Source organism: Enoplosus armatus, chromosome 22, assembly GCF_043641665.1.
Source record: "Enoplosus armatus isolate fEnoArm2 chromosome 22, fEnoArm2.hap1, whole genome shotgun sequence".
Lineage (NCBI taxonomy): Eukaryota > Metazoa > Chordata > Actinopteri > Centrarchiformes > Enoplosidae > Enoplosus > Enoplosus armatus.
In genome coordinates, this window is record NC_092201.1 from 13,930,420 (window position 1) to 13,955,000 (window position 24,581).

The 24,581-nt window shown below is 43.1% G+C and overlaps 2 protein-coding genes across 3 annotated transcripts; both read left to right on the plus strand.

Annotated features, from left to right (window-relative positions):
• Positions 1-332: 332 nt before the first annotated feature.
• Positions 333-8,721, plus strand: rbm17 (RNA binding motif protein 17). The gene is made up of 13 exons (XM_070929005.1): positions 333-440; positions 773-920; positions 1,151-1,267; positions 1,577-1,743; positions 1,919-2,031; positions 2,575-2,619; positions 3,243-3,381; positions 3,621-3,772; positions 4,151-4,201; positions 5,685-5,761; positions 6,037-6,135; positions 6,218-6,290; positions 8,446-8,721. Exons 2-13 carry the CDS (start codon positions 798-800, stop codon positions 8,547-8,549), a joined length of 1,260 nt encoding a protein of 419 aa, XP_070785106.1. The 5' UTR covers positions 333-440; positions 773-797; the 3' UTR covers positions 8,550-8,721.
• A 4,296-nt stretch (positions 8,722-13,017) lies between these two features.
• Positions 13,018-19,731, plus strand: pfkfb3 (6-phosphofructo-2-kinase/fructose-2,6-biphosphatase 3). Of its 2 annotated transcripts, XM_070928614.1 has the most exons (15): positions 13,018-13,244; positions 15,007-15,135; positions 15,302-15,398; positions 15,498-15,564; positions 15,671-15,745; positions 15,838-15,894; positions 16,009-16,133; positions 16,219-16,426; positions 16,545-16,691; positions 16,792-16,896; positions 17,024-17,153; positions 17,272-17,399; positions 17,501-17,689; positions 17,949-17,971; positions 18,550-18,604. In XM_070928614.1, exons 1-15 carry the CDS (start codon positions 13,166-13,168, stop codon positions 18,602-18,604), a joined length of 1,614 nt encoding a protein of 537 aa, XP_070784715.1. In that variant the 5' UTR covers positions 13,018-13,165. The 2 variants fall into 2 exon arrangements, with proteins under 2 accessions (XP_070784715.1, XP_070784714.1); XM_070928613.1 differs by lacking the exons at positions 17,949-17,971; positions 18,550-18,604 and adding an exon at positions 19,650-19,731.
• The last annotated feature ends 4,850 nt before the right edge of the window (positions 19,732-24,581 follow it).

The window sequence follows — 24,581 nt, forward strand, 5'->3', positions numbered from 1 at the left end:
ATGACGATGGTCGCGTCGTCTGCAGTTACTCCACCGCCACCGCCATGTTTGTAGTTCCGCAACAAAACTTACTACACTCACCATGGCTCGTATTGGGCACAATGTCATATATCGTCTTCTTTCAGTCGAACATGCATTAACATTATCCATACATGTTATGTTGTACGGCGCACAGGGCTGTGATTAAAAAGCATTCCTGTCATGTGTGGTAATGGTACGAGGGAGACGAATATATGACGGATAAAGTCAGCCAGCCGCTAAGTGGCGCACTAGCGGAAAATGTCGCCAAATGTCGTTGACTGTCGCGCTTAGTTTTGTTGTTGTGCTGCTGCCTTCCGCCTCGTACAGCGAGAAGCAAACGTTATACCAAATGTGCCACTAAACCTTTTTCATGTAATAGGAACTTACATTTAGTTAATGTCCAAGTATTTCTAAAACCGGTAGGTTGAAAAAAGGTTCGAATTATATGTTTGCTTTTAGAATAATTCGTTTAGGCGCAGACAGCGTTAAGGTAACTAGCTATATTAGCATTAGCTAATGTTAGCTATATTCATATGTAGTTTCTCCTGGTCTTCTGGGGTTTAAGCTAGCGTTCTGAATACAACGTCAGCTACGTGTCAAATATATCGACACGCCATTAGTTACCCAGCTTTTCAATGAGACTGCTGCGAAGTTACATCCTCAATCTCTATCCAACCATTGCTGAACGAAATGGTGCTCTTACAGTCAGTTTAGATTAAATTAAAATGAAACTTGTCTCATGGGTCTGTAGGAAACAGACGCACTGACGGGCAGCAATGTCGCTGTATGATGACCTCGGTGTGGCCGCCAATGACACCAAGACCGAAGGCTGGTCCAAGAACTTCAAGCTGCTGCAGTCCCAGCTGAAGGTGAAGAAGGCGGCCCTGACCCAGGCCAAGGTAGGCACATGTAATATAGGTACAGCCACGTCACACAGGTAGAAGTACGTGCGTGTATGGGACATTGTGAAGGATAAATAAATATGTCACAGAGAAGATCCTTTGTTGATACGGGTGAAAAAAGAGAGTGCATATTCATTAAAGATTACAAGTGACATAGCATAACATGTAACCACGCAAATGGAAAATGTTGTTATTATGTGTGTGTGTGTGTGTGTGTGTGTGTGTAGACCCAGCGGATGAAGCAGACCACTGTCTTGGCTCCAGTCATTGATCTAAAGAGAGGAGGCTCCAGTGATGACAGACAGGTCACAGACACTCCTCCACATGCTGCAGGTGGACTCAAGGTCTGTCTTATCCAGTGAATCTGGTCACCAGTCTTTATGATTTACCAAGGTCTTCTAGTTTTATGAAATGAAAAGCTGTTAGATTTTGTTTTCTCTTGATTTGATTTGGCTGGATCTTAGCCAAAGATGCAGAGTGAAAATGGAAATGGAAAATGAATTAATACGTAGTGTTAATAATTTGATATATAGCAGTGTGTGTGGGGTTGTGATGCAGCTGCTTTAACTTTACAGCCACTGTGTACTAACGTCTGTGGGTGTCATGTTTATCTCACTCTCATATTATGGACTTGTCATGTGTTTGTGCTTCAGGATGCCGTGCCCAGTGGTTTCTCCTCCGGCGATGTGCTGATCCCATTGGCAGACGAGTACGATCCAATGTTCCCCAACGACTACGAGAAGGTGGTGAAGCGTCACCGAGAAGAACGGCAGCGGCAGAGGGAGCAGGAGCGGCAGAAGGAGATTGAGGAGAGAGAAAAGTACTGCCATGCTTGTTTACCCAGCTCACTAAGCGATAAAAGCAGCAGAAAAGTGCTCTAGGGTTTAGTTACTTGTCATGTAATATAAGTTTGTGAAAAACTTAAGAGAGAGTGTACCTTACTGAATATTTTAGGAACACAGGACTCCTGTTTAAATCTTGAACTTGTGTTGCAGGAAGAGGAAAGACAGGCACGACGGTGGAGCTCCAAGTGGTTTCTCTCGTTTCCCTGCAGCAGAGGGCGAATCAGATGAAGACGATGACTATGAGAGAGAGCGGAGGAAAAGAAGTGAGTATTTTATCCCATTTGGCTTATATATAGAGTGCCTGTAGAGATATTCACCATCCTGGGACGTTTTATTGTTTTTCAACATCACAAGTGGATGAACGCTTGACGGATAAAAAAAGATTCTTTGTCAGTTAAAAAAAAATTTCCAACTATGGATGGAAATTCTTACAATAATTGAAACAGTCATTCCTGCTTTGAGTCCAAACTATAGCCTGAAGGCCGTTTTTTCCCAGATGATTTAATCATAATTTGTCATCAGCTGATTTAAAACCAAAGTGTCTCCAGAGTGTGGTCCACTTTTAGGAGAGGAATCGGAGCAAAATATACCACTCAAGGACTTAAAGGAGAAACTAAAATATATCAAACATTTTAGCATCGTTGAATGACATGATAAGGTGGAAACATAGAAGCACAATGTCTGATTAGAGACAATAAATGTAGTAGCTCTGCATCACAGGCATCTTGTTTCAAACAAAGAAGAACTTCACTTCTCGAACATGATCATGATCTAACATGATCTGTCTCTCTCTCTCTCTCTCTCAGGTATGGGTGGAGCCGCTATTGCCCCTCCTTCTTCACTTGTGGACAGTAAGTGATGATCCATCAGGTGAAACTGTGTTGGTTTTAAACATCGACAGAATAAAGACAGGAATGGCAGCAGGAAAAGAACAGGGTCGCCTGACTCCTTTTTGGAACACAGAGCAGAACCAACAGTGTGCTTCGTGGTAATATGAAGGGGTTATGAATTATCTTGGGATTTGGTTAGTTGGTGGAAAAATGCGCCTTGTATCCCTTGAAATGTCATGTAACACACATAACCACACATGGAGCTTGTATGTGGAACACGTGAAAAAGCAGTTTTTTATTTTACCATCTGGATCATGGAGTGAAACAGTGACGGCCACAGCCTGTGTTAGCCACGTTAATAGTCTGTTAAATTAGCAGCAGACAGCAGAGGGCAGCATCATCTACATCATCAGAGTTTGAGGTGAAAGCAGGCGTCTGCAATCAGGCTGTTGCCTTTTTGCCTCAGTCTCGTCATTAGTTCTTCCCAGAGTGACAGTAATACAGTTAAATCAAGGCACTCAACAGAATAGAAAGTATATACAAAGAATAATAGTCTAAAATGTGAATTTTATTCTGGCTGACAACAGTAAATGTGACATCGAACTGAAACAATCTAATCTGGTTGTGTTTTTCTGTGTCTTTAGGCTCGTCTGGATTCTCCTACGAGGATGAAGGTCGTCCTGCCAGAGGCTCAAAGGCCGCCATCCCTCCACCCATGTATGAGGACTCAGACCGGCCACGTTCACCACCCGGACCAACCAGCTCCTTCCTGGCCAACATGGGGTGGGTGGGACACACACACACACACACACACACTCTCACACACATACACAATAGGCAGGCAATTTATGTTTTTCTGTTATAACTTAAATTATAGATGGTGTTTCTTTTGAGTATTCAGTACAAGTTAAAGCTGTATATGTACAAGCAACTGGTAAATTACAGTGTGGACAAACGGCTTATTACAACAAATCACACTTTTTAAATCCAGAAGTTTTTTCCTCACCTATCTACTCCCACAGAGGTACAGTGGCCCATAAGATCATGCAGAAGTACGGCTTCAAAGAAGGCCAGGGCCTGGGGAAGCACGAGCAGGGCCTCAGCACTGCGCTGTCTGTGGAGAAGACCAGCAAGAGAGGCGGAAAGATCATCATAGGCGACGCTGCAGAAAAACGTAAGTACTACCCTTGTGTTGTCTTTTTTTGGCCGTTTTTCTTTGTCCACTCTTTTTGACTTTTCACTTTGCTTTTCTTCAAGTCCTTTATACCTGTCAACTGCATGAACTGACCTTTTGCTTGTGTCGTCTCCAGAGCTTACGTTTGTTCCTTTGTCTCAGTTCGTGTCTTAAGAAACGTTTGGTTTCTCTTTTGATCTTCACGTGTATTTTTGCTCTGCATCAGTCAGTGACTGTCATTGTGTCATTCCAGGATCACTTCGATGTTTTACTGTGACTTTGTGTGCATGACTTTGTACTTTTTCATTTTGTGTGTGTGTGTGTGTGTGTGTGTGTGTGTGTGTGTATGTGTTTGTGTTTGTGTGTGTGACTGAGCAGCAGGGTCCAGCCAGTCAGGTGCTGCTGAGACTTCAGGCGGCGGCTCTGCAGGTTGGCCTCCACTCCCATTTTCTCTTTGCCCTAATACAGAGTGTACTCTCCTGCCTGTCTTATATTCTATATATATATAGAATATAATATAGTCCATAGATTCTCTAAGTGTGGGTGTGTGTGTTTGCATGTGTTTTATCCATGCATGCGTATATATCGTAAATATTGTCACTCAGAGTTACCAAATGTTTATAGCAGTGATGAATCATGTCAATTGAAAGTTGATAGATATGCCATAGCAGTGAGTAGAATAGTTTTGCATGGTGTTCTGCTGGATGTGTGCTACTAATGCCCACACTTACTGCGTGCTAACCCTGCAGCCGTTACTCATTTTGTGATTTTGCTTTCAATCTGGTCTGTCTCAGCTCTGCTCCTAATTTGGACTTGCCTGCACATTACATTACATTACATAATTTTTCTCATTCTTTTAATACTCTCCTAACAATGATAAACTCCACTATACACACACACACACACACACACACACACACACACACACACACACACACACACACACACACACATTATGGCTTAAAGGGAGAGTTCAACAATTTGGTCAAAATGCTTATTCGCTTTTTTAGTGAGAGTTAGATGAAAGGATTGACTCTCATATCTGACTAGCCTAGCCCAGCTAGCCTGGCTCTGTCCAACTTTTAGAATCCACACTTTCAAAAGGTTTTCTCCACTAGTTTTTTGTGTTCCCACCGATATTAAACATGAGAATAGGCTGTTTGTCAGCTGCACTGACTGTGACCTCAGAGGTAAAATGCTGAAGCAATAAACTTTTTTGTGGTCATTGAAATGAAAACGGTTCTTTCTGCATGTGGTGTTTGCTTTTGGCCACTAGATATCATGGTTAGATGTCAGGCTCGTCACTGTATGAGTTTACCTTTTGAAGGGATTTACAGCCAACTAGCGGCAAGACTTCAGATGAGAATACAGTGACTCTTAGACTCTCTTCCTGATCTCAAATGGGAGGCCAGGGTGCCAGGTACCCCCTGAGGAACACTTTGTGGCCCCTGATTACCAGTTTGGGTGCAACTGGTCTTCGTGTCAGAGTTTGACCAAGGACTAGCTGAAAAGTTAAGATGTAATATGCTCTGTGTATGTATGCAAGACATTCATCTGCTTTACTGCTGCTTAGTCAGCTTTCCAGGAATACTAACAATGGTGTCGCACTCGAGTGTTTTCTCAGCAGCATGTATAACACAATAGAAGCAGTGCTTTAGAAAATGACGAAAACAACCAGACGTGACAGAAAAAGTAGATATCAGCAAACACAGAACAGTTTTTAACAGCTATTGAACAAAAGATTTGCTCAATTGTGTCATTTATCACGCGTATTGAATCAAGCTCAATACAAAACGCTAACATGTATTGTTACACACCTTCAGTTGCTCCATCCAGCTGTCCAGCAGCCTGTGAATATTCATTTGAGGAGAAAAAAGATTGAACCCTTTTGTTTCTGGTTCCATCCAACCAGCCGACTCTTCCAAGAAGTCGGAGGCCAACCCGCTCACAGAGATCCTCAAAAATCCGACCAAAGTGGTCCTGCTGAGGGTATGTCTGTGTGTGTAACATGAAAAATAATTCTTTACATTGTTAGTGATGAGTTCTCACCTTATGTTTTACCAAATATCTCACACAATAAATCACAAACTTCACATTTGGAGTCAGAAAATAGAGACAATAGAAGACCTTCTAGACTTTTACTTTTTTGCTTTATTAAATTACACAATGGCAAAACGGTAAAATTGTAGGTGCCAGCGGTTCCATCAGAGTTCATTATCTTCCGTTGTCCTAATGTAGGCCTAATGTCTGCGTTTGTTTTGCAGAACATGGTGGGCCGAGGAGAGGTGGACGAAGACCTGGAGGGAGAGACAAAAGAAGAGTGCGAGAAATATGGCAAAGTGGTTAAATGTGTCATTTTTGAGGTGAGAGCAGAGGATTGCACGGTGTGAAGTGAATGTATTGATGAAACAGGACAATAAAGGCAAACCCCACTTTGCTTCTCAGATTGCAGAGGTGCTCGATGATGAAGCTGTCAGGATATTTCTGGAGTTTGAGAGGGTGGAGTCAGCCATCAAAGGTCAGTATTTACTTGTCTGATGTGCACAAACCTGAACGAGGCCTCTGCTGCGATTGAATCTTGGCATGCAGATCGGCTCTACAAGAACACCTGCGTCAGGTCATGCTCCCTCAAAATATGTTAAATCTGGATCTTGTTGACTTGTTGACCCAAACTTGAGCCTGCACAATCATCCTCCACATTTCCACTTTCCACACTCTGCGTTTTGAAATCAGAATAGCATTCCCATATTAATCAGCTGTTTTTCTGGTGGGCGATCAACTTCTTACCATTGTGTAACTGCTCTAATAATGTGGGTGTCCCATTCTAAATGGGTTGGCCCAGATCAAAAACAAGGTGAGACTCGGCTCCCTGCGGTGTTACATCATATGCGGCCCAGCCGGCTCCCTGCGGCACCGGCTGAACCGCGCTTACATCACAGCTCTCAGAAAGCGGGCCAGACGCTCAAAGAACGATGCAGAGGGCCTCGCTCATAAGGAATTGTTTTAAAGTGTCACACTGCGTGATCTATTTCTATAGATGATGATGAAACACTTTATTGCTCCCTGGAGGGAAAGTCTCCTGGTGCCTTTCCTCTATAGGGAGGTCAGGGGTCGTGTTCAACCCAGTTTGAACCCAGTTGCACCTGATTTCCTTCTGTGACTGCGTGACATTTCAGTGAAGCCACTTTGTCAAGTCTTGGGTTGAAGTGTATTCATGTTAGTAAAATGAAAACCTTTAAATTCCAGCTATGACATCTGACCCCTGGCCTTGTTTGAATTAGTTTTCTGTGATGATGGTGAAAGAGGCTTTATTTTGTCGTTGAAATCATTTTTAATCTGCGCTGGATATGCCTGGAATTATACGCAAAAAGCAATTTGTTCCATCATGCTTTTGCAAGATTGGCCATTTGTAAGAAACTGGGGAAAGTTAAAGGCTGTTCCACATTTTGGGAAATGCAAGAAAGCAAATGTGAGTGGCTTTCTTGCTGAAAGTTAGATAAGAAGATTGGTACCACTTTCATGTCTGTTTGCGAATTATGAAGCCATAGCCAAAAGCCAGTTAGCTTAGCGTAGCAAAAGACTGCAAATGGGGGGGGGGGGGCAGGTAGCCTGGCTTTGTCCAAACCCCTGAAGGCGAAAGAACGTGCCATCGATCATCTCTTCTAACCCTTGGCAAAAGAGCACATAAGCATATTTCCCAAAATGTCGGAACTATTCCTTTGAAAGAATATTTTTTCTTTTCTCCAGACACATATGAGATTAACAGCTACACAATCTTGTCAGTCTAATCACTGCAACGCAACACACTTTGTTTTGTACATCCTGTGTTGGCACACACATGGTCGCCTCAGTCAGCACATTTCATGCAGTACTTTTTATTCGTGAGGTGTCCTGGAAAAAGTGTGGTTTAGGACAGCGGTTTCAGACGGCAGTCCTTGGAAACGACTCTGATGTCATATTGTTTCATTTTTTCTGAGAAGGGCGAGAGCCAAAACAAAGTTGTTTTTCTTTTCAGGGCTTTTATCACTGGCACTTGGGGCAGACTGTTAGCATCACTCAGCTGCTTGCCACAACAGTTTGTTCCACACAAATCAAAAAGTTTCTTCTTAGAACAAGAGGCCACACAGCCAACAAATCTGTCTTCATTTAGTTTTGGTGTATTTCTCTTCTGATGACGTCAAATCCAAATATTTCCAGCAACTAGGGCCACGCTAATAATGAAGAATGAAATCAAAAGAACAAGAGACTAAGTGTTAAACTCAACATTGTGCTATTGTTCAACAACCATACGGTGAGAAATGAATCGATTCATTTCTCACTGCATTTTAAAGCCCCTGTAGCAGGTTGACACTTAAATATGAAATATTATACAATGGACAGTATAACCCTTCAGTATCTGAAGGCAGGCTTTGTGGTTTTCTTTTAATATGGACGTACTAATTCTGTTGAAGTGTTTATCTATGTAGGAAGGTACAGTTTGACCTTAAAGTCCTCCTTCACTCAGAAATTAGTGTTGCTTATTGTTACTTCACTTGGATGTTTCTGTTTCACTGCGCAGAACGACGTAGGTGAAAAAAATCCATATCAGACACACATTATTATTCCAAGCAGTATTTTTGTATGTCTTGAAACATGTCCTGAGGGGGGTCTTTAACTGTCTCTCTCCTCCGCAGCCGTGGTGGATCTGAACGGACGCTATTTCGGCGGGCGAGTCGTCAAGGCCTGTTTCTACAATCTAGACAAGTTTCGGGTTTTGGACCTCGGCGAGCAGGTCTGACGTCACTGACAGACACTATGAGCACACATCGTCTCCCCACTTGTACATAAACCTTTTTTATAATTCCTGAACAGCAGGGTCTGTATGTAGTGATCTTATAGATTATTGGTTGTTTTTTTTCCCTGTGATGAAAAAAACCTTTATGTCAAGACAAAATAAAGGGTAAAAGCTATGTCTAGTTAACTGTTTCCTTTATTCACGTATCATTATATGACAAGGTTATGCAGCATCTTGTTTTCTGAGTATTGCTAATTATTCTCTGACGTTTTGTATCAGAAATCAGCTTAGTCATGCTGACTGAACCACAGTTGTTTTTTTCATCCTGGTATAAACACTTTCTAGCAAAAATCATAAATTAAGCTCAACGCTTGCACACATGCTGCCACGGAGCAGCTCCTAATATCCAAGAAGCCTAGTTTCCCTCTCTGAATTTTGCCTGACATAATGCTGGTTCCACAGTAGTGTTAATACATCCCCAGGGCCCCACAGTCTTAACTTAGCCCTGATGGATTATGGTAAGGGGACTGGGACGTTGAACGCAGCCCCAGCCTCATTCAGAACTTATGTAAGTGCGCCAAAAGGGCCCTGGAGGTTCCGGTGAAACACGTCAGGAAGGATCCCACCGGAGCAGGTTTAATTCAGATCAGGGAAACGGGTTGGATGGAAAAACAGACACGAGAAGAAGAGAGACCCATTTGAAGAGTTCATTCCCTCATTCATACTGCAGGTCAAAGGTCGAGGGAATATGGCAGAAACTGAGAGGTAAAGACGGACGTTTCGGGCTGTTCAAAGACTAAAGCACCCTGCTCAAGTAGAAGTACTGTTATTAAAATATGTTTCTAATGTGCATATGGTCTTTCTTCTATTTTAAAAGGACGAGTACAGCTGAAGGTACATTCTTACTCTTATTACAAAACAAAATGCAGCCAGGTTACAACACTGAGAGCTGAAAAACACTGAATTCCTTAATGTGACTTTGAATGAAGTCCAAACTACAAAAATAAGCAAAATGACACACACATGTGCATGTGTCCGCGCTGGGCTTCAGGGTCAGCAGCAGGTTTGTTTTGGCTGCAGTCGGGCCTGTGGCAGCAGTGTGTATATATGTTGGAACCAGGCGTGACACTGGTGGTGAGAGCGTGTCCTGAACGTGCACAGAGTGATGTGATTGGCTGTCAGTGGCCTATTAAACCGTGACCTAAATACCAGTGGCTCTGACTTGAGATGAGTTGGAGAGGTCACGACACTTGTGGCTTAAAGTGGCCGAGGGTTTCTGTGTGTTTGTACGGGCGTGTGGGTTGACCTGGATATGTTGGGTCCTTTTTTTTCCTGCGAGCATCCAGCCGAAGACGTTTTGAAAAACCGAAACCAGGGATGCCACGTAAAATGAATGAATAAATGAATTTGGTGATTTATTTTGAGTGGATGCAGCCTACTGATGTCTCTCTGGTTACTGTGCAGTCCAGGTTTGAGGGAAAGACCCTCCACATTATTACACAGTGGTGATGTTTCTCTCACTACTGCACTCTATTCAGTCATTGTGGATACACTGTTCAGACAAAACTCCTGCATTCAAAATTCTAATTCAGGAAAAGTACAGAAGTATTAGCAGCAAAATGCCCCCTGTGACAGAAATATTATTGTATATTAGATTGTTATTACTGTTGCATCAATGCATTAGTTGCATTTTACTGTTGCAGCTGGTTGATGTGGACCTGCTGCAGTTTTACCCTGCAAAGGGTCACAAGATAAATCTGAGGGGCCGTGGGGTGATTCATGGGGTAGGAGGAAAAAACACACAAAATTCTGCTACACAGATTTTTATACATTGTTTAGGACGGTTTCTCTAATCTTTGCTTTTTTGTGAAATAACAGATAGTTTTACCTCTGTGGTCCTTGAAAAGTGCGTTATTGTGTGTTTTGTATATAAAATGTTAATCCAAATGAACTATAGCTGCCAAATAAAGAGTAAAAAATACAATATTTTCCTCCAAAATGTAGTGGAGTAGAAGTAGAAAGTAGCATAGAAATACTCAAGTAAATTACCTCCACATTGTACTTGTACTTCTTGCAACTAACAATTCATACTATAAAGGTCCTCTGAATCTGTACTTGTCGGTGTGATGCCAATCAAAGTGCATTTCATTACAGACTAAAGACTTAATCAAGTGTTTTCCTCACAAATATTATTTTAATTACCTTATACTACTCAGCCTAGCCCCATTTGGATTCAAAGCTATTTTTAGGGAAAGTTGGCCAAGACAGACGAGCAGTTTATCCTCCTGAGACAAAACACAACCTAAATCACTGTCAAACTCTCGGCATTTGCAATATGTTTGGAAAAATTGAACATTAATTTGCATATGTAAGAAAGCAGTAAGACATCATAATGAAATCGCAAAACGCCTGGGCTGAATCATCAGCAGCATTTATCCAGCAGGCAAAAATAAATATGAGAGTTACTGTAAATTGATAGAAAGTGATAATCTTATCCTCTTATCCTCTTATCTGTGTGCCTAGAAACTTTATCTTTCTGGCACTCTTTTCTTTTTCTGAGGTAAAGTTTAATAAGTGTTTCACCATCAGGACAAACAACAGACACACACTTCAAGTTCACACTGTGACACATCTGAACCCTTCAGGTCATCAAGAAAGTTTCTTTGCATTCTTCGTGTCTTTAAGAAAATAACTACAGTAATGTCTGAGGAGGATGTTCAACACATAAATATCCCTGACTGCTTTGGTGTCACAGCTGCCCTTTGTTCAGGTGGTCGACAGGAAAGAGTTTGTCACTCTGATGAATAAACTCCTTTAAATAAACAGGATATCAGTTGGAGGGCCATAAAAACGTTTTGGGAAAAGGTCGGAGAGAGTTGAAAGGGTTGAAAGTCCAAACTGAGGCAATGGTTCCTCCATTTCAGTACACTGTAGAAAGTTGAAGAACTGCAGTAGTTGCTAAAGTATTTCAAATATTTTTTTTTACAGTGCAGCCACAATTTACTGTAAGTCCTCACACTGTAGGAAATACTATATAACTGCTGTAGACAGAAAAGTAATACAATACATATGAGCAAACCTATACAGTACAGCCCTTTTTGAAAAGGGGTTTCACAGAACAATCATAAAAAGCAAAAACTGTACATCCAAACAGACCGAGGTCATGATAAAGTCAACAATCATGGATGCACTTTAAGTCATCAGTGAATAAACAGATTTGTTCCATTAGGACTTACTGCATGTCAGAAAGCTTTTAAGGTTTGATATTTTATACTGCATTTGAAAAATATTGGCAAGGTAACAGTGTGATGAGATGCTGTGTGTGTGTGTGTGTGTGTGTGTGTGTGTGTGTGTGTGTGTGTGTGTGTGTGTGTGTGTGTGTGTGTGTGTGTGTGTGTGTGTGTGTGTGTGTGTGTGTGTGCGCGAGCTCCTCATCTGAGCTCTCCGTTTGCAGCCCGGCGTCACAGGGGTCAGGCTGAAACTGTAAACCAGCAGATATTCGGTGAGCTGCTATATTAATATCTCATGCCCAGATGCTGCAGAACTCTGCATACATACACATAAAATAATGGCAATAAGTTGGTTTAAATATGCGATAAAAGGTTTACCAGGTGGGATGTCATGATTTGAAGGGTCCCCTCTTCATAAGCATTTTTTTTTGGAGAAAGTGGAGTATATATAATTTTACAGGAGGTCATTAAAGCTTTCCAGGTCAGCTTTCAATCACTCAACTACATCAACACTCTACTATATAGTTAGTATCTAATGCTGAGCTTATTTTAATATAATTTATCAAGGGAGTCTGGTTCTCAGGCAACATTTCCCTTCAAAATTCTTTCGTGCACTTGAATTAAAACACGTTTAGTCAATGTGGGTCTTTTTGGTGCTTATACCAAATCACTGTATATCTAATCGTAGCCGTTATGACACAGTGGGACAACCCAGTGTGAGGAAGTGGAGTGAGGTGATGTGAGACTCCGCACGTTTCCTCCTCCTACATTACCCTAAAAACAGTTACATTCATTAACATTAATATTAAAAACTCAACAGATAATAACTTCATAAAGACATCTCCAATTTAGAAGACATTAAATAAGATCAGCTTTGTTGATCGCCAGATGGGAAATTCACGTTGCGGCAATACTGAACAGTGTAAACCGTCTAAAGTGGTATGAAAGTTAAAGAACTATTTTAAAAAATAAAACGATAGTCTGTGGTTATGAAGAACTATTACACTAAAATACCTATAATACCAGACTACATGTAAAAGCATCATCCTAATGAATAGAGTTTACCACAGAGAGGCGCTGTGGCTGCCTGTGTGTGTGTGTGTGTATGTGGATACGTGTGTGTGTGTGTTTCGTCACCGCAGTCACGTTGCCTCCCGGCCGGGCGGGGTTAAATAGCGGATGCTTGCCGCAGACCGGCAAATTATTAGCCCCGGCTCAACGCGCTGTGTAGACACTGAACAGCCCGGTTCTTACCGCCTGAACGGAGGAGGCTCCAGCTCTGACCGCCACCGGCTCTCTTATTTTTTTTGTCTCGGTTGCCCCCTCTTTCCCCGGGATCTAAGCGGCTCGGTTTTCCGTGTACCTGTGCGGCTCTTCAGTCACCGAGGTATGCCCAGAGAGCTGACCCAGAACAGGATCCAAAAGATTTGGATTCCCACCAAGGATGACAAGCCGTCTCCCCGGAGAGGTAAAACCCTGTAACATTTCTCTGATATTCTTGTAGTTTTCTTGTATTTTTGTGTCATGTTGTACAACTACAGACTGATATTCCGGCTGTGATTAGCGTGTCTGTCGTTGTCTGTCCCTACAATATCATTGCATGGACTTACAGTGTTGATCACTTACATTACACGGGCAGCTCCTTTGATCTCGCACGGCTAGCTGAGTAAGTGTGTGTGTATGGCGGTCATATAGCTTCACTAGGCTACTTCTGTTCCTGTAATACAACCATATAGCGACCAGTTGTTTCTGTGGAACTAACTTCTATTATTTCCGCTAAAGCTGTAGTTAGCTAACGTTGTATACGTCAAATGTGATGTATCGGAGACTTCAGTGCACCTGTCCGACACCGGTCTTTTTGACTCATCAATTCATTAAATGGTGGTCTTCATCAGCACGCGCGGCACGTCACACGCCCTCTAAGTGGGGCACGTCGAAGCTCCGGTAACCATGGTTACCCCAGCAACCTGTGTCAGAAATGAAGCGGTGCCGTTTTCTAATTGGTCGGCCTTCAGCACGTGTGCATGGCGCGACCCTGCTGCTGTCTCGTTTCTGAGACCACTTATTGATGAGGGATGTGCACTTTACAGTTTGCGCAGCAGCTTAGAATCACTTTAATGTCACTTTTGACGGTTTGTTTAAGCCGTCGTTGAGGGGGACAGAGGTGAAACTCTCTTAGCGCCATCCCACCTTAAAGCCTGCTTGTCTTTGTTGTTTAGTTCATCATTTGTAATGCTACAACTGGACAGGATTCACATCTAATGAGAAATATTAGCGCAACTATAAGATGAAGATGTAAGACAGAGGAGCTGCACATCTGGATGCACATTGGTCACTCCACCCTGCTGCTGCTCATTGGTTATTGATGAGGGGATATTGTGGTTTACTGATCAATGAGGAGAAACAAGCTCTGTCCACTCAGGAGGACTGGCTTCTCCCTCAGGGTTAAAAGGGTTAAAAAAGAGCTAGGAGGTGCGGCTAGCACAGAGGTGGGATGCTGTACAGTAGGTGAGGAGAGCAGAGAAGTTGGGGGAACAATGAACCAAACGTCTGACGTGGCAACGCGGCTCATGTGTTATGGAAACGAGATTAGCAGCGCCGCGATGAAGTATAAATTAGCTCTCAGGCAATGAGCGATCACTGCTGATGTTTACAACTGCAGTGATGGAGACTGAAAAGGATCCTGCACACCTGGATGAAAAAAATGAGGAAATGTGACATGAAAAGTTTTTACGGCTTCAGTCAAACAATCTGCAGTTATTTATGCACAATGTCTATGACCTACAGAACATATTTTCCATGTGGTCCAGCAACACCCTACATTCCCCTGACCCCCCACCCACTGTGTGTATCTGGGGCAGCCTGCAGCGACATATCATATGATAGAAAATCTCCCATGGTCCTCAGGGGGTGGGGTTACAGTACATTTGGTCAAGTGAAAACAACTCATCCTGGCTCGTGTGAGTCGGTTCAGAGCGCATAGAAGTGGGTCAGATGTGCAGCGAGGTGAAAGTAAAGGCTGAGTCTGGCAACAACAGACGGCCTCGTGCTCGCTGGGAGCGTGTCAGTGTGGAGAGAAATCGATATTATAGCCGCAGAAGTGGTTTTAGTGGCCCGCTCATGTTGCAGAGCACAAGATGTTACTTCTGTCCCTGTTTTCTTCACTGACTAAGTTCTGAATTACTTGACTTGTTAACAAAGATGTTGACTGTTGTCATCCCTCTCCGCAGCGACTGGCGCCCCCCACTTCGCCAACCCCCCCACCGTCATCGTGATGGTGGGCCTTCCGGCTCGAGGCAAGACGTACATGTCCAAGAAGCTCACCCGATACCTCAACTGGATCGGCATGCCCACCAAAGGTACCCAAACACACACTTAAAACGCAAACACAGTTTGTTTGTTCAGGACCTTATCAGTTACAGGGTGACAGTGTTTTCCCTGGCAGCATCAATTCATGTTTCTACCTCCAGTGTTCATGCTTATTGCTTCTTCCCCCGTGTGTGTGTGCGTGTGTGTGTGTTTTAGTCTTCAACGTGGGAGAGTACCGCAGGGAGGCGGTCAAGAACTACAGCTCCTACGACTTCTTCAAGCCTGATAATGAGTGTGCCGTGAAAATCAGGCAGTAAGTTTCATACAAACGCAAGTACACAATCAGAGCCATCTACTGTTCATCTCTCAATGATGACAGAAAATGAACACCTCCGCTGTCTTTGTTCTTTAGGCAATGTGCCTTAGCAGCCTTGAGGGATGTCAAGTCCTATTTGAAGGACGAGGGAGGCCAAGTAGCGGTGAGTTTCCCATCACGCATTGCATCCTTTTCAAACATGTTGTCCTAACGCGTGACATGTTGGAAAACCCCGTCGTCTTACTGAGCTGTTTTCATGTTTCTCTCAGGTCTTCGATGCCACAAACACCACAAGAGAACGGCGAGAGATGATCCTCAAGTTTGGCAGCGAGAACAGCTTCAAGGTCAGTGTTACTATGGCGACCTGGAGGAGGCTTGGTATGGCATCACCGGCGACGCAGCAAGTTTTAACTGCTTTTTTTCTTTCTGTGCCCAGATCTTTTTCATCGAGTCTGTGTGCGACGACCCCAGTGTCATCGCGTCGAACATCATGGTGAGTCACAAAACATGATGTCACAATGCAACCAATGAGACGGCGCTAAATGTTTATAACTCTTTGGCATCATGCGCGTTATTTGCCGTCTGACCAATCTTCCTCCCTGTGCAGGAAGTGAAGGTGTCGTGTCCAGACTACCGGGACTGTAACAAGACTGATGCCATGTTGGATTTCCAGAGAAGAATTGAATGCTACAAAACCAGCTACCAACCCCTGGACCCCGATCAGCATGACAGGTAAAATGGTCTGCATTGAGTTTGTCTGCAATTTCCAACACAAAACCGCCGCACAGATCGCTCATCCCATCCCGTTTGCCTCCAGGGATCTCTCCTTCATCAAGGTGATAGACGTGGGACGGCGTTTCCTCGTCAACCGCATCCAGGACCACATTCAGAGCAAGATCGTCTACTACCTGATGAACATCCATGTCCAGCCCCGAACCATCTACCTGTGCCGGCACGGAGAGAGCACCGACAACCTGGAGGGCCGGCTGGGCGGCGACGCAGGCCTCTCGCCGCGTGGCAGGCAGGTACGAACAACCGCGCACGGAGCCATGAAAAGCGCATGTTTTACAAGGTGGCGAGATTTTAAATATCACGATGGATGAGCTTCAGGTGTTGAATACTGTTCCCTCCCCCCTGCTGCAGTTTTCGGCTGCCCTGGCTCGGTTTGTGGAGGAGCAGCAGCTGAAGGATCTGAAGGTTTGGACCAGCCAACTGTGTCGCAGCATCCAGACCTGCGAGCACCTGGGAGTCCCGTACGAACAGTGGAAGGCTCTCAACGAGATAGACGCTGTGAGTGTCACTCCAACACACACCATTACACCGCATCACACAGCTGTTTTATTAGTAGTTGCCGAACTGACACATTGTACTTTGTGTGTGTTCTTTGTAGGGAGTGTGTGAAGAGATGACGTATGACGAGGTAAAGGAGAAATTCCCGGAGGAGTTCGCTTTGAGAGATGAAGATAAATTCTACTATCGCTACCCTGCAGGAGAGGTACACACACACACACACACACCTAACAAACCTAAAATACAGAGCATTTATTCTGATTTAGGTTCAGAAGTGTTTGATATATCTACGATCAAATAAACTAATAATAACAAACTCTCTCTGATTGCAGTCCTACCAGGACCTGGTCCAGCGAGTGGAGCCGGTCATCATGGAGCTGGAGAGGCAGGAGAACGTCCTGGTTATCTGCCACCAGGCCGTCATGCGCTGCCTGCTGGCCTACTTCCTGGATAAGAGCGCGGGTGGGTACTACAGCTCCCATAAGCCCTCTGGTTTAGCGTTGTGATCTAAATAATAATACTTCAATCTAGATGCAGCTGTGCTCATATCTATGTTTTCCCTTGGATTTGGTTGTTCCAGATGAGATGGCCTACCTGAAGTGTCCCCTCCACACAGTGCTGAAGCTCACCCCGGTCGCCTACGGGTGCAAAGTGGAATCCATCTCCCTGAATGTGGAGGCGGTGAACACCCACAGAGACAGACCGGAGGTAGTGCTTGATAGACTGATTGCCGAGAGTTGTCATTCTACCATACCCCGCTTGATTTCTGAGTCTTAATTGTGGTATGTGTGACATTTCTCACCCTGCAGGAGGTGAAGAGGGGCCCTGGCACCTTGATCAGGAGGAACAGTGTGACTCCTCTGACCAGCCCCGAGTCGAACATCAAGAAACCTCGCATCGATGACCTAGACGAGGCTCCGATCCAGGAGCTGCCTCCATCTGTTGCCTCACTGGCACTCTGCAGCCCCTCACACCTCCCTCTCGCGCTGGCCGGACAGGTAGGTTTCTCATAACCACACACGCACACTTTAAAACTTCAAGCATTGTAGGAATTGAGTTGATGTCCCATGCATTTATTAGACCGTTTTTATAGTGAGAGGTTTGTGTTTCTGTGGAGAATTCTCTCAGACTAAGACATCACCTGTTTCCTTCACCTGTTTCCTCTCTGACAGCCTCTGTCTAGACTACATGTATGTTTGCTCACTTGTTTCCCTTCTTCTTTCCCTCTGCTGCCCTCTCCTCCTCTGCACCTTGCAGCATTGGCTGGGCAAAGTTTGCCTGTAAGTATTCGCTCAGTTCACTATCTCTGGCTGTTTTCACTCTGTTCATCACGTCCCTCCACTAGCTTCCTGTCGCTGTTGTCTTTGTTCACGTCATGTTCACTGCTGACATTTCTCTTCCCCCGGACTCCCACAATACTTGAGAACAGCACTCTTAAATCTAATTGTGTAAAGAAATATCAATACACATTTTGCTCAAAATTCAAAAATGTACATACTGTACCTTTTTAGATTAGATTAGAGAACATTTGTATACCGTTTATTAGCTTTATTAATAACATGTATGTGTTTATTATGATAAATGCATACAAGACTGTGCTGTTTATACTGAGGAGTAGCACTTACTGTTTCCAGGCAGTGAGGGAAAAGCAAAAAACTACTTTCATACACGCATTTGTTCATAAGGAACTCCCAGGAACGTAAACTTCCCAGTTCACATTCCTGTGGTTACTGCCTGCTGGCGTCATTGTTGTCGTCCCCACCACACTCTGCTTGTTCTACTATGCTGATTCATGCTGACTGTCCTGTTCTTGTCTCTGTGTATGGTTTATTTTTGGCCTGTCATATCCTGCTTAAAGACGAACCGTCCTCCAGTATCTGAAAGTGGTTTCACTCTTAGTCTTTCAAAGGTAAACACGCTGTAGAGGCTTCGCAGTTGCTTCATAGTTCCGCCAACTAGACTAAACTAGATCACTGCGGCACAGTTAACTCTTTATACTCCGAAAAAAGTTCTTGGCAAGTTCATGAAGAGGCAGCCAAACTATTAACTAACTAGCCGGCGGGCTCATTTAGCGAAGACACAAATGGAGCACGCTAAAGCTGGCTTCCACTAGATGCGCTTGTTTTGTACTTATCGAATGTGTTGGCAATAGAACAATGATGGTTAGCTAGTTAGCGTGCCAACAAGCTGACAACATTCACAAGTAAAATTAAAAGGGTGGGCTATATATTTACTTTTCACTCTAAAACAAACAGAATTGGGTTTTTTTTTTTTGAGTTTTAGAACAGCAGCTGTTGACTATTACCAAATATCCACCAAAATGGCCGCCAAAGGATGACTTGGGTCCGTAGTGAAAGCCCCCTGTAGAAACTATATCAGACATAACTTTTCTCTTAGTTTGTCCCTCACTTTGGTTCTGTTTACAGTTAGTTTAATATCCTCCTTTTGTAAAATTCACAGGGGTAGTTCTTGTGAGAGACAGCCAAATAGTTCAAGTAGGCAGTTGAATGAACACTCGATGTCAAGAGACTTCATTGACTACAAGAGCGGGAAATGGCGTGTCGGCGCTAGTTTTGCTGGTGCAGTGGAAAAGAGTGGATAACACTGTTGGGTGTGTGAGGATCTCGTCAGCTTCATTCATAATCACCTGTGGATTAACTCGGTTCAGGCACACACACACACACACACACACACACACACACACAGGCAGCCACAGCACATGAACTCATCGCTAGTTTTCACGCCCTCTAAATATATCATAGAGGAAATCGGGACCAGAGAAAACACAGGTGATGTAACTTGGTGGTTTAGGGATTACACGACATGAGAGAGCGTCATTTGGCCAGGGGATATTTATGTGTTACTGCCAAACGCGATTTGTTGCATAGTAAATAGTTGCCGCAATACAGGGGGCCTCTAAAGTCTTAACGTTATTGGTGCATTTTTTTGTGTTTACAGAACCTGAAGAGAACCTCATCTGGTCGCCATGACGTCCTGCAGCCCTGCCAGTGAAATTACACTGATGTGTCACGAAACAGCGTGGGAAAAGTACAATTGAAGAGTTATTTTTTTTTAAAAAGCATCTCTCAGTTTGTCCAATGTAAAGGATCAGTTCGGTAACTGCTGTATCAAGTTACTGTACCTTTTTATTGTTCAAAAAGGACCATGATTATTTAATTGCTGTCCTATCAGATATGAATCTGTGCTTTCTGAGAAACCTTTAATCACGTCACGTGTGTAATTCACTCAGACTGAAAGAGGCAAACTGTGACTCATTGAAATCGACAGTCGTTCCTGTTACGTCTCACAGTTCAGATGGCTGGCTCTCCGGGGAAACCAGTTCCTTCTGGTTTTTGGAGAGACCAAAGACCAGCCTCCATGCCTGGATAAAACTTTCAGCTCATCCTTTTTTCTTTTTTTTTTCAAGTTATGGTTGCACTGTTAATTTAAAAAAAAGGATATAGTATTTAGTTTACATTGTAAACTATTTGGCACTTCTTTGGAAGCTCTGCGAAAGAGGAGCGTCATGATTTCATTGTCTCCTTTGTATGCTGACAAGCTACAAAATAAGCGGTTATTTTGCACAGTGGGGGTAAATCTTTACGTTTGTTTTGTTTTTTTGTGTCACTACGTGTTTCTCATGTCATGTTACTTCACGGTAATGGAGGTGATTTTTTTTTTGCCGTAGAGTGCCTGTAGTGCTTGTTCTGCAAGCCTGATGCCGCTTCTCTTGCTATTTCTCTGGGACTGAGTGCTCGAGGAGAAGCACCACATTTTCACCTAATAACTCCACATATCATTTCAATATTTAACTTAACTTAACAGATTGAATATTTATTTTTCGTCGAGTGTAGTTTCAGCGCCACGGTACCTGCAGATCATTTAACAGAGTTCCCTCCACCAATGGGAAACTTCGTTTTCAAGTTTATTTTCCTTTTGCTGTCGTTGTCTGCTACGCACAAATGTAAGCACCTATATTTTTGTTATAACAATGCGTGCTGTTAATAATATCTTTGTAAATTTGAGTGTACATACAGTGTAACTGGAGATGGATGGGGGATGATTTGGAAGTCTTTTAATGAAAATGTGTGTTTTTGTACTAATGTGTTGGGACTGAATGGAAAGCAAGATGTATTGAGAAAGAAGCTGCCGCTCACCTCTCTCAGTAAAACTTTTGTTAATATGTTTGCTTGAGATACTTGAACTGTCTTTTTTGTAAAAACTGTTTTATTATATTCTTTATTTATTTTTATGTAGTTTTGGATGACTGCTTAATCTGAGGACTATGCATGAGAGGACAGCATGTTGTACAGTTGATTTTGCATCTGCTGGACCAATAAATTCACTCCAGGAAAATATACAGTGTTTGTTGTTTGCTCATTTTTCAGTGTCCAATGTTAATATACCCTTTGTGTCTCCAATTATGGAGCTAACCTGCAGGGTACACCACCCCTGCCTTCAGTATCACACCCATTCCACACCACATCCATGAGTCACACACTGAGTTGCATGCTGCTTATCAGGCTGATCTTGACTCAGGATGTTGCTGTGAAATTACATCAGAACGGATAATAAAAGAACCCTCTCTCTCCAACAAGAGGCATAGGGGTGATAAAGTTCAAGTTCCATGGCAGATAAAAAAAAATTAAAAAAAACTTTTTAAGGGCAAAAATATTGACTGATAGCTTTTAAAGAGAATTTTGGAATGAAAAAGTTATCTACATTGTGTTCCTGAGATACAAAGGTGCCGAAAAATGTGGTTGCCAACATGTCACAAAAGCACAGCATGTATTATTAACGCATCGCAAACCTTTATATTTTCTTTACAGTATCAACAAATGGTTTGGGAGTTAGCTCTAATGTGCTGTATGTGGCCGGCTGTTTTATTACCATGGAATTTGGTACATCCATATCCGCTGGGTGAAATGTAACAACTTGGTGATTTCTAAACTTTTCATCTAGTGGATCAAAATAAATTTGTCTGACACATACTAAAACCTATGACATCCCCATCAGCCTCCGCTGTACTTTTGGTTCAATGCTAATTAGCAAATGTTAGCATGCTAACGCACTAAACTAAAATGGTGAACATAGTAAACATAACTGCTCAACATCAGCATGTTGGCATTGTTATTGTGACATGTTAGCATCCCTACGTTAGCATTTAGCTCAAGGCACCGCTGTGCCTAAGTGCCTTACAAAGCCATTAGCATGACTGTTGGCTTTTATTTTGACATAGTTAAGACAACTAAGTATTTTGTGCAAAGTTCGGTACAAACTGTTGGCCATTTTTGACTTAACACTACCTTTTTAGAAACCAAAAAAAAAAAACCCTCACCCCTGGTATTAACTAGTTCTTTCACCACTTTCCATATGTAAATGATCAGATACTTTTACTGCTTCCTGCTATGCGAATACTTTTTCCAAAGGGGTGAACATTTTGCTCAACTGCTCCCAGTGCTGCAGAGGAGACGAGTTTGCAAAACTTGTGAAATTGGAGATATGTTGAATTATTAATATACAGTATTTGCAAATGGTCAATGTATTGTGGGAATAAAAGTACATTGATTTGTACACTAACTACCGAAACAGTGCACTGTCAACATAAAAAAAACATGTATTAAACCACTCGGAAATGTCATAAGTAAATACTTTATAGTGTGCAGTATGGAATTGGGCTCTTGATGCTAACATTTGCCAGTTTAGATGCTGTATATAGTGGCATGCCCCTCCTCCTCTCTCTGTTTGCTCATTCACACAAACACACACACACACACACACACACACACACACAGACACTCTGCATTTGCCAGATGAATGCGGTATTTCCTCAAGTCTGAATCATGGGCAGACTGAGTGTCTTGGCTCAGATTGGTCCTCCTGTGGGCAGATGGGCTATGTGACTGCTGTCAGGTTCACTACTTACTGCTCCGCCTCATTCACACATACACACACACACACACACACGCACACACACACAGACACACACACACACACACACACACACATACACATACACAGGTACACACTTGTGTATGTGACTCCTGACAGGTTTACCCTTTCCTCGGCACTCACAACGTCTCTGAAACTCTAAACCTTACTTTGCATTCTAACTTTGCATGCTGTTGTCATTCATATTGGGCCACTTTGTCTATGCAAATGTCTTGATGTGAATATGCAGAATGTTTGCAGCACAGAGCCCGTCTAACTAACTATGTGCTGTGCTTGGCCTAAAGTAGACTTGCATGTGTTTTGGCATGGGCACCGGTGGTTATGCTGGTGTGCATGTGTGTGTGTGTGTGTGTAATCTCTGTGGGAGAGAGGAGTTGCTGTGTCAGGAATATGAACAGTACGTGGGCTTGGTGTTAACAGGCAGCACTAAGCCAGCAGCTCCACAAATAGCTGCCTAATTCTGCACTGACGAAGGATTGTGTGTGTGTGTGTTCCCAATCGCTCAGGTTAAAGGCTGAATGAGTAAGATTTGTCGGTTGCGGTTTGTAAACACACCGTTTAAAGTTGGCCCTTCCTCTTGGATGCGTGCTTACGATGTGGCACCTGGTCGCTCGTTTTCTTTTTATTTGAGTAGAAAGTCGACATGTACAAAACATCTTCCATTAAACACATTGCACACTACGTTATTCGATTTTTGAAACCCAAATAAGTGAAAACAAACAAACCAAAATAAAACAAGACAAACTGAAAAGCCAAAGAGTCTGTGTGTAGCAGAGAACGGGGGGGGGGGGGGGGGGGGGGGGGGGGTTACAAATCAATTATCAAAATCAAAATCAAAAGTCTGATCTATATGGGTCGACATATTCAGTCTAATATGTCTGTCTTGAGTCTCAGCATCTACACAGTCTGTCTCCCAGACTGATTCACCGTCACCAGGGGACCGGACAACATGTCTCACTCTCTATCTTTGTTGCTCGTTTGTCATGACTCAGCGGCTCGTCCTCCTCCACCTGCTTAGCTCTTCCTTATTAGCCGGTCATGTGTCCCCATCCCATTTGAGCTCAAAGTAATCTTGGCTACGTGTTCTCTTCACATACAGAGTACATACACACACTCATGCGGCGCCATATACAGACACACATAAACATGTGTTGTGGTTCCAGTGAGAGTATGTCAAGACTTTTAGCAAGGCAGCAGAGCGATTGAAACAGTTACCTAAATGTAATGGATAAATGCTGTCAAAGTGGTCCTTAATGACAGTTCCATTGTAAAACTGGCCATGAACATGACTGACAGGGCTGCGGGGGCACGTCTGACTAGAAAGGTAAAAAAGGTTGGGACCTACTGGCCTACATAGATCGCTTTGCACGTGCATCGCGTCACTGTAAAGTAAATACACGTTTATGTCTTTATGACTGTTGGACATCAGCCGTCACGCGTCCACAAAGTCATTGTCAAACATGGCAACGTCACACATTCCTGCCAGGCTCTTGAGTGGAAGTTTACCGGTTCAAACCCCTGCAAAACTCATTGACAAGACTATCTAAAAGACCTGCTAGCTGCCCTTCAGAGACCCTTCAGGTCTTTGCCTTCAAACAGGTCAAACCTGGTTTGAACCAAGAGAATAGCGCTAAATTGACAAAGCGTGGTTGAAGGAAAGTTTTTTTTTTTTTTATGAGACTGAATCATAGGTAAGTTCAATTTTGTTGCCGAAAAGGGGCCAAAGTCAAATTACAGCTTAAAATGAATGTGATATATCGTTGGACTTTCTTTGGTTGGCTAAGTCTGACAGGGAAAATCCAAAAAACTCAACCCCAACTGTCCTGGTCTTCAGTCCCTGAGCTGTGAAAGTCTGTGTTGTATATGAATATGAAGCAGTGTGTTACTATGAAATAGTATACGGATATGCTTAAACGGACCTTGTGTTTTTTTCACTTC

What these genes read in the sequence shown, in the direction of transcription:
- pfkfb3 (XM_070928614.1), top strand. Translation starts at nt 13,166, where the DNA reads ATGCCCAGAGAGCTGACCCAGAACAGGATCCAAAAGATTTGGATTCCC. An exon ending in GATCGGCATGCCCACCAAAG is followed by an intron (nt 15,136 to 15,301) that starts GTACCCAAACAC and finishes TGTGTGTTTTAG; the next exon opens with TCTTCAACGTGGGAGAGTAC. An exon ending in CTTCCTGGATAAGAGCGCGG is followed by an intron (nt 17,154 to 17,271) that starts GTGGGTACTACA and finishes TGGTTGTTCCAG; the next exon opens with ATGAGATGGCCTACCTGAAG.
- rbm17 (XM_070929005.1), top strand. Translation starts at nt 798, where the DNA reads ATGTCGCTGTATGATGACCTCGGTGTGGCCGCCAATGACACCAAGACC. An exon ending in GAGATTGAGGAGAGAGAAAA is followed by an intron (nt 1,744 to 1,918) that starts GTACTGCCATGC and finishes CTTGTGTTGCAG; the next exon opens with GAAGAGGAAAGACAGGCACG. An exon ending in AGGCGACGCTGCAGAAAAAC is followed by an intron (nt 3,773 to 4,150) that starts GTAAGTACTACC and finishes GTGACTGAGCAG; the next exon opens with CAGGGTCCAGCCAGTCAGGT.